Source organism: Gadus chalcogrammus, chromosome 14 (assembly GCF_026213295.1).
Source record: "Gadus chalcogrammus isolate NIFS_2021 chromosome 14, NIFS_Gcha_1.0, whole genome shotgun sequence".
Taxonomy (NCBI): domain Eukaryota; kingdom Metazoa; phylum Chordata; class Actinopteri; order Gadiformes; family Gadidae; genus Gadus; species Gadus chalcogrammus.
Window position 1 is genome coordinate 9,936,551 of NC_079425.1, and position 13,685 is coordinate 9,950,235.

At 40.6% G+C, this 13,685-nt stretch overlaps 1 protein-coding gene across 1 annotated transcript in view; it reads left to right on the forward strand.

Moving 5' to 3' along the window:
* The first annotated feature begins 4,529 nt into the window (after positions 1 to 4,529).
* The window catches only part of galnt18b (UDP-N-acetyl-alpha-D-galactosamine:polypeptide N-acetylgalactosaminyltransferase 18b), a 43,726-nt gene continuing 34,570 nt past the window's right edge, over positions 4,530 to 13,685 (forward strand). Inside the window, exon 1 of the mRNA XM_056608356.1 lies at positions 4,530 to 4,808. Coding sequence (XP_056464331.1) covers positions 4,571 to 4,808 — 238 coding nt within the window. The 5' untranslated portion in view covers positions 4,530 to 4,570. The remainder of the gene's footprint in view (positions 4,809 to 13,685) is intronic.

Sequence of the window (13,685 nt, forward strand, 5' to 3'; positions counted from 1 at the left end):
CCCTTTAAGATAGGCTTGTCAGCAGCAAATAATTGAGAAGGGAAGAGACAAAGAAAATTTTCACAGAATGGCAGCAAGCTGTGTTGATCCATTTGGAGGACATTTGACTTGAAAAGGGTAAACATCACAGTACATTCATGTACATTTTATCAAAGAATGCAAGTTAACATTGAATATGTATGGATTTGACACACATACGCACACACACACACACACACACACTCACGGATGAACGCAAACGCACGCACACACACCAGCAAACACACACACACACACATGATCATATTCTATAATTGGAACACATTGAAGAGGCTGCAGGAGCAAAAAAACTTTTCTACGCTGATTACATTGTGAGCCTGCCTTCCCAAAAGTTTGCTTAATTGAATTCATTAATTTAAGTCTTGGCTGAAGACCACTTGAGTTGTCCCTGTTAGAATTACAAATTTTAAATTGGATATTATATCAGGGAAAAACCATTGACACAGGGTCAATTTATTGGAAAAAGTTAATTTAATTGAAGTTTAGATGATGGGATGGCAAGCAGCCTGTCCTAGATGTTACTAACGTTTATATTTCAGTTATGACTAAATAAACCAAGTCGTTGAGCAGGAGAAACTGGGATGAGCCCTTCAGAACCCATTAGGGGAGTAAAATGATAGCATGTGGCAAACTACCTGTTCTTTTGTTCCAATCAAAGTGTGGTGTCAAACCCAGAGCTATGATGTATTATTAAATTGCTGCCACACAGTAATTCCACAGGATTTGATTTATTTTCCGATAAATTATGAATGTGTCATCTGTACAAATTCCACAATCAAGTTAGGAATGAAAAAGACCTAGAGCGCGTAAACCATAATCAGTAAAGGTATATTCATAACATGCCACATCGGCCAAGATACTGTATTGGGGATGTTTTGTTATTCTCCTAGCAAAAAGGCACTGGGTTCGATACACAGCAACCTTTAGCCTACCTAGACTAGAGCAGGATGCCCTCCTAACCCTAACCCTACCTGTTTCTTAATAAGTGTATCTGAACTCATCTAACGCATTCATCGCGATATCCACACTGTAAGACTTATATGTACATTTACAGAGAAATTATAACAGTAATCTACTATATTTAGGTTTTTACAGTAGAATGCTGTGAAAACATTTTGGGAGTCTCAATGTGTAAATGTACAGCCATATACTGCAAGTAGAAAAGAATCTTGGGAAAATAACGTTGGCCTTGGTGCAGTTGAGGGAAATCGGGCACCGCCACCGAGATTCTTAGGGTGGTGGGATAACCTCTGTGATGGTTGTGTGATCTGGGAGATGAAATAAAAGGCTGCTGTCGTAGTCAGGCAGTGTAAGGGGAGCAAGAGCACAAATCAATTACAATGGAAATGTCATTGTTCCATATAAGGCATTTGTGAGTTGGTACCAACACTTATATGGCTAGACGAGGCTAGGTGCTTCCTATATATCCGGTTAACTTCCAGTAGAAGCTAAATGCTAACATGCTTGAAAATGATCTTTTCACATCATGCTATCTACACAAACTAATTCATATAAAAGCTAAGACTCCAAGGAGTCTAGGTACAAGCCTTATCATTTAGCTGCCAGTAGATTAGTGTAATATTACAGTGACATGCTGTATGTTGAGATTACATCAAGCTACTGTATTTATATTCTACAGTTATATAACTTCAAATAAACAGTACCTTACTGGCGAAATTGCTTCAACTACATCACCGCTGGATCTGTTGTAGGCTAATGTTAATGAGGCATACAGCAAAATAGCCCTCCCTCATCTTTGGATCTGACCACAACCTGATACACCTCCTGCTCCTGTAAAAGCCTCACGTCCATCTTCTATTATAGGACTGAGACCTCAGTGGTCTCAGTCACAGGAGAATAATGAGGCTCTGCAAGGCTGCTGGGATATTCACAGACTGGAGTTTCCTCTGCAATTCACATGGCGAGGACATTCATGGTTTCACAGATTGTTTAACAGGGAACTTATGCAAGGACATGTTGTTCCAACAGAGACTGTATGCTGTTTCCCCAACAACAAACCCTGTGTCACCAGAGACAAAAAGGTCTCCTTGAATGAGAAAAAGGGAGCCTTCAAGAACGGAGAGGGAGAGGAGATGGAGAGGAATCAGAGACAACTCAAGGAGAGGGTCCAGCAAGGCAAGGGCAGCTACCTGACGAAGCTGGAACACAAGCTCCTGCACAACAATTCAAATCCTCCAACCGTTCTCTCCATCCTTAAGGGGCCAACACACAGCCCAGATTTAACCAACGACCAACTGCCTTCATCCGGCCACTCCGTTGCTCAGACACCAACACTTTCAGACTTTGCAATGTTGAACCGGACCGGACACCGTCCGCACGGTTCCAAAAGCTTCCAACACAGCTGAACACACGGAACAGATTTGTTCCCGAACTCGTCCGAGTTTCCCCAAACATTTCAGAAAAATAAAACGGTTGGGCCAGTGTCTAGCTGTCCTTATCGAAAAACCACCACATCCAGGCAAGGCAGTGGATCCTGATGGTGTCATCACGTGGGTACTCAATGCTTGTGGCGTCCAGCTGTGCAGAGTACTCCAGCACATCTTCAACATGAGCCTGAGTATTGAAAGGCTCCCTGGGCTTTAGAAGACATCCTGCCTTATTCCCTTCCAAATGAGAGGTGTGCCCTAGTACCTACAAAGACTATAGACCAGTGGTGCTGTCTTTTCATTTGATGAAAAACCTTGATAGACTGGTCCTGGTATCCCTTCAGCCCCTGGCTAAACCATCACTGGACCCCCATCAGTTTTGCGCAAATGTGGATGAAACCATCAAAGACCCGCTTCAACGGTGTAACCCTGCTTTATAGGTGCCCCAGAGGGGAGGGTCCTGTCACCTTTTCTGTTCACTCTGCAACTCAAATTTCACTTACTCTGCGATTGTGGGTTGCATCATCGTGGGGTAGGAGGCCGAATACCGAGGCGTTGTGGACTCCTTCATTGAATGATGTGGACTGAACCACCAGCAGCACGACACTGGCAAGACGAAGGAGTTGATGGGGTCTTCTGCAGGGGGGAAAGAACACACTACATCCGTCACCATCCAAGGGATGGATGTGGATACTGTGCAGGTACGTCAGAGTACACCTGGCCATTAAACAGGACTGGGTGAAGAATACATAGGCTGTGTAGAAGGAGGGCCAGAGCCGACTCTACTTTTTGCGGAGGCTTTCGGACAATCCATGTCTGCAGTTCCATGTTCTACCAGTCTTTGTAAGCCGGTGCTATTGTCTTTGCCATTGTGTACTGGGGAACCAAGGTGAGCTCAATCGAAGCCAGCAGAATCAATAGGCTCATCAGGAAGGCTGGCTCTGTCCTAGGGGGAGAAGTTTGATTATCTGGCGGTGGTGTCAGCGAGGAGGAAGCTATGCAAATGGCGGACCAACATGGATAAGGACTATCATCCTCTCCGTGTTGTTCTGGTCGGACACAGGAGCACCTTCTACCGCAGACTGATACCACCACGATGTCCCACAGAACACCACAGGAAATCCTTTCTCCCTGGGGCAATCCAACTCTACAGCTCAATTTCCCCAGCCCAAAAGAGGGACAGCTGAGGCCCGGAAATCGAACCATGAACATCACCATCATCAATTCTGTACGTGCATAGGTTTTTCTGAAACTCTCATTCAACTCTGTGACATTTACTGTGTTAAACTGGGATAGTTGGACATTGTATATTTGGATTACACCTGAGCATTTTCTTATGCTAACATAACTAGTTTACATTTTATTTATGATACCTAGCGTTACCGGTCACATTTTTAGCTCTACACACATGGTTATTGCACATACTGATACTCTTTTGCCATTTTTCTCTTATATCGTATTGCAGCTATTGCACAATGATTACCCACGGGATAAACTAAGTAAATGTCATATATTATCCTTACTCTGTCACTGAGTATAAAACAGTCACCAAAAAACATATTAATTGATGTTGAGATAATAATCATAATAATTACTATAATACTAAACATAATCACATCATCCTCAACTTCATCAGCATCATCATCATAATACTAAATACTAGTAATAGTAATAATAGCTATTAATAATAATCATATAAATATAATAAATAGGCCTAGTACATATTTGTGCAATATGTCATAATTAATAAATTACTTGTAAGCCTCTATTCGCTAATGAGGGGACTGCATACCGAAGACCCCCACTATCAAATCCCGTGACCGCAGTAGCCTATTGCACCTTGTTCCGCGTAATCTGTTAATATGGAAACATGATCTGAGCTGCTGTGAGTGTTAATGCAACATGCTTGGAATGGCAAATCAACCGTGAATTTATCATATGATACCTCCCTTGGATGAAACGAAACTCAACACTGTACCGGATTGCATTGCCGTATAGGGACAGAGGGATGATTGTATGCGGTTGGTCCAAAGTGACGTGTGCAGTGCACTGAAGTAGCCTACATTCCAGGTTTGGGAAGGTAACTGCTGCCTTGTCTTGCGCTGGGAGACAGTCAGACACACGCTGCATGTCGGGATGTCGGCATGGCTTGCACCAGGAGAACCAAAACTTTGGTGTCCACATGCGTGATACTGAGTGGCATGACCAATATCGTGTGTTTGCTCTATGTCGGATGGGTGACTAATTATATCGCTAACATATACATCAAAGTGCCGATGCCGATAGCGGAGAAAAAGTTGGATGGCGACAAACGGGGTGACACTCTCCGGATCATCGAGAGACTGGATCGACTCGAGAGTGTGGTCAACCAGCACATACAAGGTAACGTTCACGGCGTTTATCATTATTTAATTTTTCTGCCTATTCATATTATTATTGTTGTTATTATAATGATAGAGGTGTGTGGTTTTTGAGGACATTCCAAACCCCCCATGCTTTCATCAAGCCTGCATTTGGAACTTTTAGCAGGTTGTGCCTCCGTGCCATGCGCATTGTCCAAAATCCACAGCTTTACTTATATTTTTACATTACGCACATCCTCAACTTTTTCAAACGGTACTTTGCGGGGTTGGAGTTGTGTGCGGGGTTAGTTTATTTGATGGCTCGGCTTTCCGTTTTCTTTTATCCATATTAGATTACGCATATGGCGCGGATCCGCCTTCATGATTCCCAAGTCATGCATGGAACCCAACAGACTTCCTAACAGCCATAAACATAAGGTTATACGCTAGGTTATCCTGAAACCTCTTCCTCCTTAATATAACACGATTCTCATAAACATAAAAAAATAAAAAAATAGATCTCAATAGCCTCTTCTGTTATTGTTATTATATAATTGACTGTGGATATTGCATAATGTTTAACCTTGCAATTTGCTAATGTCTCAAGACATTTAAACTTAGGGGCATTTTCAGCATCCATTATTTTTAATCGTTAATACGAAATATGACCTACATGTCATGTAAAATTCCACATTTGGCAGAATATATAAAGAACATGTTTAATGTAGCCTAATAACCTAACCTAACCTCAATCCCGTCATCTGGTGAATGGGTCCTTGTTTATATTGTGCAAAAATATGGAATACGCCTCACATGTAGATGTGGCTCCCTAATGAGGCCCTTACACTGTCCATGAGAAAATATTCAACATGCAAACAACAGTGTGAGAAGCCCATATTTTTGCCCCGGCAAAGGCTGACTAGAAATCTCTAAGAATATCCTTTCCTCCTCGGTATGTCTCCACCGGTAATGAGGTCAGACCGTGTCCTTAATGTCTTACATTCACCCAAGAAATATATAGATAAAAAATAAATACATTTTCTATCCTTTCCCATGTTTATTATTGCTATGATGGTTGCTGACGACACTGAAGCGTGCCATCAGCTCAGCCAAATACGTGTCTCGCACCCACCAAACACAGTTGTAGGTCCTACCACGAGCCTAACCCAGAGAGACAGCGTCCGTAGCACTGCAGGGCGTGAGTACAACGCAAGGGACTGAAGACAAAAAACGGTGACTGTCCCGGAGCAGTGCCTCATTTGTGTGCACCAGTGCCATTGGGGGGCTAGCCAAAATACAGCACTGCGATCGCTTCTTGAGGATGTTTAGAGCAAACAGCAGAGTGTCAGGGAGGGAAGTGGTAGCAGTGGCACGTATGTAGTTGTACCACTGCACTCCTCACTACTCTGAGTGGAGTTAATGAGAGGGGAGCATCTGTTGGAAAGCGGAGAAAGGCGAGCCCACACACGCCCACTGTGCAAGCTGCCTGCTGCACTCTCCTGCCTTTATGAAACAAATGGCTATTACTACGTGCGTGTGGGTAATATCATCTCACTTACAGTAGAGCTCACTTCATGGTGGCCTTGGCTCACTCACTTGCACTGGAAAATCAAAGCTAAACGTGAATAAGTTATTGTTGACGATGACAATGACAGTTAATGCTAGTGTTCATTGTGACTTCAATGTCATAATCATATTATTATTTTTCTAGCCCACAGGGGAACATTGAAAACAATTCTGTTTCATGTGGATACATTATTATTTTTCTCCTTTTAGTGGCAAATCTACCTTGTGTGCTTTTTTCTTGACGGTAAGCTTGTTGTTCAACCTTGTAATATCAGCATGAGTCACAGATGATAGAACAAGTCATGTTCACATGTAATGTGTTCTCGAAATGACAGCAAGTATGTTTGGCTATCCATTGCATTCTGTTTGCTGTATCACACCAACATACACACAGACACACACACATACGCGCAGACATACACACGCATGCACGCATCCACTCACCCACTCAGTCACACACACACAATTAGCTATTTTATGTTTTAGGATATCAGGTATCTCACACTGTAACCATAGCACAGTGGACCTGTTTCATCAAATTGTAGTTGAATATTGATTTCCAGTTTAACGTATAATATTCTAATTGCCTTGACTGATATGTAGAACCCATGTACATTACAATTTCAATCCATGAAACTGCAGTTGTAAAAGCTTTCATTCGTATATCATCCCATATCTTATATTTGTCTGTTTGACTCTAAGTCTGCCTTCCATAATTTCAGCACCAATTTACCTGAACATGATATTTGCCCTTCTGAAGATCAACCCAAAATAATTAAAATCAAAATGTGGTAAATAAAGTGTTTACTTCTAAGGCAATTTATTTTGCAGTCTTTAAACAACATCACACTCGAGGTTGTGCTTGCTGTAAAAGTGAATGTCAGCACGGCGTGGCCTGCAGCCCGGTACCCACGACAAAATCAAAGTCATGCTGATGTTCAGCATTACAGCACAACCTTGAACGTGATGTTGCCTGTGTACCACGGTTTAACTAGCCCCGTTCATTAGTCAACAGTAATAAGCGACAACAGATGATGATTTGCTTGTTTTATCGATCATTTGTTTGGCTCCGCCAACACAAATTGTTCTGCAACTGCGCTTTGAATGGACTGTGGCCACTCATAAACATTTTCCTACACATTAACGTGATGCTTTGTGTAGGTCTACAAGCTGGCCAGCTGCTTTGCATCATGTTTGTCTGTATCTGTACACTTATTGTGCAACCAGTGAAATAAGTGTCTGTTGACTGTTGATGGGGGTTTGAATCGGTTATAAGAAATACCTGTACAGCAAGTGGTGCATATTAAAGACCTAGTGCATTTGTATTCAATGGCCCTGATCAGACATAGTGCGTTTTAGCAGCCCAGGGTGGCTTTTTGGTATTGTTTTCAATGAAAGTGTCGCGTTTTGCTCACTGCTTTCGCCTTACGAAACACCTCACCGTTTTCTGCTCCGTGTGCCTCGCTTTCGCCTCGAGATGAACAACTTTAACTCAGAGCCGAAATGCGCCCAACGTCATTCGCAGTTCTTTCAAGCGTCCAATCGAGTGGCGGCCCTTCTGTGGTTGTAACGACAACACGTGAAAACAACCTGGAGGAGAACCTAGCGCACCTGTCTATTTTTTATGAAGATGTTTAGATCAAATATATATGTTTACAAAGATGCTAGCTGCTTTTTTTTTTGCTTTTTCCTCACATTTTGCAAAACTCACTGTTTGTTCAGGGCCTAAATCAACACTCGGAATGGAATGCCTCTTGATCAATCAACTCACTTTGTCAGAAGTACATTGTGTATAATTCATTTCACAAATGTTCTCTTTAATTCAGTATTGAACGATGTAGAATGACTAGAATTCTAACACACTTTAGTATAGGACAGATTTGACACAATAGGGGTTGAACATTGTGAAATCACATCACAAAACTGCCTCAATTTCGGAAATATAGGAGAATAGGAATGTGGACTTATGTCTACTCATTGTTAAACTTTAAGGTGTGTCCACACCAAAAGATAAGCATATTTCTGGGGCGGCACAATATCATGGAAAGTCAATGCAAAAACATGTAAAATCTTCACTCCTCTTCCTCTAAAGAAGGACGTGTATACTTTGTGTTTCACCCAACCTAATTAAAACTCGTCAAACTCGTGAGAGTAACCCGAGGGTCGGTTTTGGCGTAAACACGACTTAAATTGTGAAAATAACAATGACAATTATACAATTAACAATTTCATCATCATTGCTTTTTTTGAAGCTGCAACAGTGTTTCTCATGATGTGAGACATGGCAAAACTACATTTTGATTAGCCGTGTGTTTACAGTTATTTTACATAAGATAACTCTCTCGAGGCAACACAAAATGGCATAAAATCCCATTATTCATTCTGCTGTACAAGCCGTATAGCTGTTGAGACAGATTAAGAAATAAAAAAATGTTTTACGTGATTTCACTCCTTGAAAATAAATGTGAATGATGCACATGTGTATGGATACAACTACAAAAGTGTGTAGTAAGGTATGCTTTGTGTTGTGTTGTCTATGCCAGGATTGTTTTTAATATTTTAATGTAAGTATAGTTATCATGCACAATACTGTAACTTATAATACTCAAGTAATACAATACTCAAATGTGCGCAAAGGGCCCCTTAAAGATTGTACGCTTGAGTCAGATTTCTCCATTTGCCTACTACTCATTACCAGAGTACTTTTCTCATCAAGAGACAGACCTTCCACTATCAACTCGTTCACCGAGCCGAAGTACTGATGAGTCATCCATTGACTTAATCTGTTCAGTGAATTGTCAGCAGTATCAAAAAAGTTTAAAAGAAATCGTACAAATGAATCTAGGCATTTTATATATAATTTTTTTTTTTGCCTGCTTAATGCAAGTGAATGTAGGGTCAAAAAGTGCTACAGCTCTTATGATGATTAATATTAATGGGTTGAAATTAGGGATGTGTCAGAATATTTGATTATTCTATTATTCGTTCCAGAGGGTCAAAATACTCTACAGATACTCAAGGGTCGATAGCATATAACCACGTTGTCTGATTACAGTTTAATTCATTTTTCACAATTGACCAGCTCTCGTCTTGAAGACCGAATCACGGCGCCATTCGCTTCAATGGGAATCGCGACGGTCTATCCTTTAAACATAAAGTGTACATATTTATAATTTCAAATTCGTCCCAGCCTTTATACCACAGATACTATAGGGTCTATACATATAACCGCGTTTTCTGATTACAGTTGAATTTATTTTTCACAACAGACAATTTGACTGTTTGACAATTAGCAGGTAGTTGTTTTTTTTGCGTTTAAGAAATTAAGTGATTTCTTGCCGATGATCCATGGCTGCCTTTGTGAATGTCGGCACACATCGAATAATAGATTATTCGTTCATACCACCCACTGATTATTCAACCATGAAAAAGATAAGTTATTCACATCCCTAACTACACAAAGTGGAACAACATTTTGGAAAATCCCTTTCTGCATGTATTTGAGGATTTTGCAAAATACAAAATGCGTGGAATATTGGAATATTGCTTTAATATTAATGAGCTGTATATACTGTAGGGTTTTAAATGGCCTCTAGTAAACTCTTATTCTACAAAAATAAAAAAAATAAACCTTTGTCTATACTGATGGTTGGCCTACCAAAAAACAGGAGGCACTGAAGAACAAGAAGGCCAGGTCTTCTTTTGTTCGTGCTTTCCGGTGAATCTCGTAAATCTTGTGTTGCTGCTGTCACCTGCCTTCCACTAACACCAATCATTAATTTACAACCCATACTAACAGCTGGAACTACTTTATAATCGGTATCCATGGAAATGGTTTCTTTGGCAAAATCAGAAAGAGCCTTGACTGAGCTTCAAAATAGAGGCCTTTGGTTTATAATAACTGCATTCTACGTAGCCTACTTTTGTCTGAATTTCTTCTTGGGATTACTGTAGGTTTATTTCTAATCTGGACCCAGCTTTCAGCAAATGCCATTCTCACCTTGGAAGGAACACAGGGTCTGAGACAATGGGGGAATACGAATTAGGGAGGGCCGGTGAGAGAGGAGAACAAAGATTGTGGATGTACAGCCTCGTACTGGCATTCATGTTTCTGTATATTTTTCGGTAGCCAACCTAAAAAATCCCACTGCTACCTTCTTGCCTTCCTTCAAGCCACTCCCCCAAAACACATGACCAGCTTGCTGGCTTTAGCATTAGGTCTGCCTTGCCTTGTGGCGGACTTCCTGCAAACTTTGCTTGCAGGAAGGACCGGTATGCCATCCAATCATTTAATTCGGGCCAAATTAAATTATTGGACGGGCCTATTACAGGAATACGACAGCCACAGATACTAAATAACGTAAGAAATACCAACCTGTAAATGGAAGTGAATATTTATTTTAGACTACAGTAGCATCCAATTAACATGTGAATGATCTCGATCAGTAACATGTTATCTAGACAGTGGTTGTTTATTCTCAATCCATATAATACCTCCTTATGTATGTTTGATAATGATAAATTAACAAGTGGCCGATTTTGTGTGATGCCCAATTTATTTATTTTTTTACAGTGCCCCACATTGCATTTACAAGAAGCAGATTTCGGCAGTGTAGGAATAATGATGATGTATTCTGGAACAACACGACTGGAAGAGGTGGACTGCTGTCGAGTCCATTTATACATTAAGACGGTTTAAAAGGCACAATTGTGCACACCCAGCCCCGCTCCACAGGCGCTCCGAGCAGTTCACACAGAGTGCTCTGCCAAGGCCTTTGTGAAGTGTCCGCGTCTGTTGTGACGCTGTTTCAGCAGCCCTCAAGGCTGTTAACAAGGCAGAGCTGTCCATGTAGTTCTGCCGTCGCTGTGTCTGTGCGGGCCATGGGCTTTGGGATGCCAAAAGAATAATCTTTTGAATTGTAAACCGTTCGATTTTGAATAAGGTAATGTCTCGATTGCTTCGGCGTGTCCTTGGCATACCCTGCTACCTCAGTTTGATTTTTTTATTGCTTGGATTTTCTCATCCATATTTGACCACTTGGATTTGTAATGAATATTGCATTTTGAATATCTTCAACTTTTATTAATTATGTGCATTGTTCGATGTTGCGCTTGCTTTAGTTGAAACCCTGTTGAACCCAACGAGAGAAATATGTTTACGTTTTAATTACCGTAGTTTAGATTGATATAAATGTTATACGATCAATAAAATGCACAATCAAAGTTCATGAAGTGTTGTAGATAATTAGCAGTCGCTTCTGAACGATTATTTTTGTTAAGGTATGGTTAAAGTATATAAAATTGGATATAAACCTGGAACCATACATTACATAAAGATGGGGTGCAACACTATTTGTGTTGTTTGTACGAAAAACCCCCATAAAACAAACAGATACTGGAATCACCGCGGTGGCACCTTTCGTTTGTTTGAATTCTTAATGTTATTTTATTGAATTGTTATTGTAAAGCAGTACCCATATAGTCCCCATAGTAATTATCTCTATGTGGACTAGAGGGTTTAATGTGTCTCGATTCTTTCAAATATGCAGTACATTTAGCTTGATTTAAATACCTATTGCATCAATCAGACATACCCATGCTGGGAAATGTGCTATGCAGATGTACACTTGCTTTATCCATATTTAATCTAGCACTGATCTATGGACCTACAAAAAGATTTTTATGATGTAATTTTAAATACTTTTTGATTTTCAGTACACATGAGATCAACAACATTACTTTCTGCAGGATAAGCAGTGTTTTTACCCTTTCCTTTCTTCTACCGATATATATATATATATATATATCGGTAGATATATATATGTGTGTGTATACAGTTTATACACACGTCCTCAGACTCACACTCACACTCTCACACATAAACTAATATCCATATATATATGCATCCTCATCCCCTGCAGGATAGGGGAATATCACCTTTAATTATCACCTTCTCTTCCATGGTTATTGTTGGAAGCGTTCTGGGTAGCAAGCCCTTGACTCCTACTGTTTAACAGCTCACCAGAATCTACATAAATAGGACAGAGGCCCTAAAGCTCCTATCTCGTTTCCGTAATTGGTCACTATTGTGTATTTAATAACCTTGCAGCTAACACGTTTAGCGAGAAATGATCCGTTACATGACCTAAATTGCCTAGAATGCAGTTTTGTCTCACTGTTTTCATGATAATATCATCCATCGCTTCAACATCTATGTGTCACCCAACCACTTCTATAAGAAGAAAAACTGAATGACTGGATTTAATACAATCCTGAGAGATTAGGGTTCTGTCTATTTCTAGTTTAGCCTGAAAAGCATTGTCTGACCCAAGTATGTGTCATATTTAGTAGAACACGATGCATTTGTGCATCACAAAGCAGTGTCTTGCGGAGTTGACTAAAATAAAAGAGTCGTCTCTTGAGACCAGGATGAAGCAAAAAAACGCTATCAAATCTCCCTTTTAGAGGAAATTTTAAGGAAGATATATATTTTTTAATCAGTTTTGATCTAAAACTAAAGCTTAATTGATATTGACTGCTCAGAATCCTCCTGACTACATGTAATGTAAGCCAGAGATGATGTGATTTCTTGCTGATGCACATGTGTTCCGTCTGAGACACAATATAGAACTCCCAGCCCCTCCTGCGGCGGAAGGTAGAGGAAGGGGAGGAGGATGTAGTTAACGGGATGCACAATAGGATGTTTTTACTGTGCAGTGCCTCACATCACAGCTCCCAGAGAGACCTGAGGTTTGCATTTGATCAGTCCATTGTCCTGGGTCCTAACAGTGTGCATGCTTTATCCCTGTGTTTGTGTGGCTTCGCCAGGAGCAGCTACCGTCTACCTCCAAAGACTTGCAGGTTAGGCTAATGGGGACTAGTCATTTACCACAGGGATAGTGTGTGAGTTTATGTTATATGCTATGGTCTGGTTCAGGGTACCTTGCTACCTGACGGACATTTTAGTTTGCTGGGGTATGGTAGGTAAGGGGGTTGAATGTTGAGGCCCCAATACATTGTCTTCAAATTAAACTCACTTTCTTTTTTGCTCTGCCTGATTGTGTATGGATCTGGCGGACTATTTTATCTAAAAGTAATTTACACGTGAGGCTGAGAACAATCGAAGCCAGCAATCAAAATTGGAGCAGCCAGAAAAAACGTTATAGTGATGCAAAGCGTATAAAAAACAACTGGAAGGATTGCAGAGTAGCCGGCCCATAGGAATAACAGAAACAATGTTTGTAGATTACAAACAGTTACAGTAAATGTATAACTGTATCTGTTAACTAAATCCCACTACATTTCCCCAAAGTCTCAAGTTCTACAACGATGCTACCGCTCAACAGAGTGT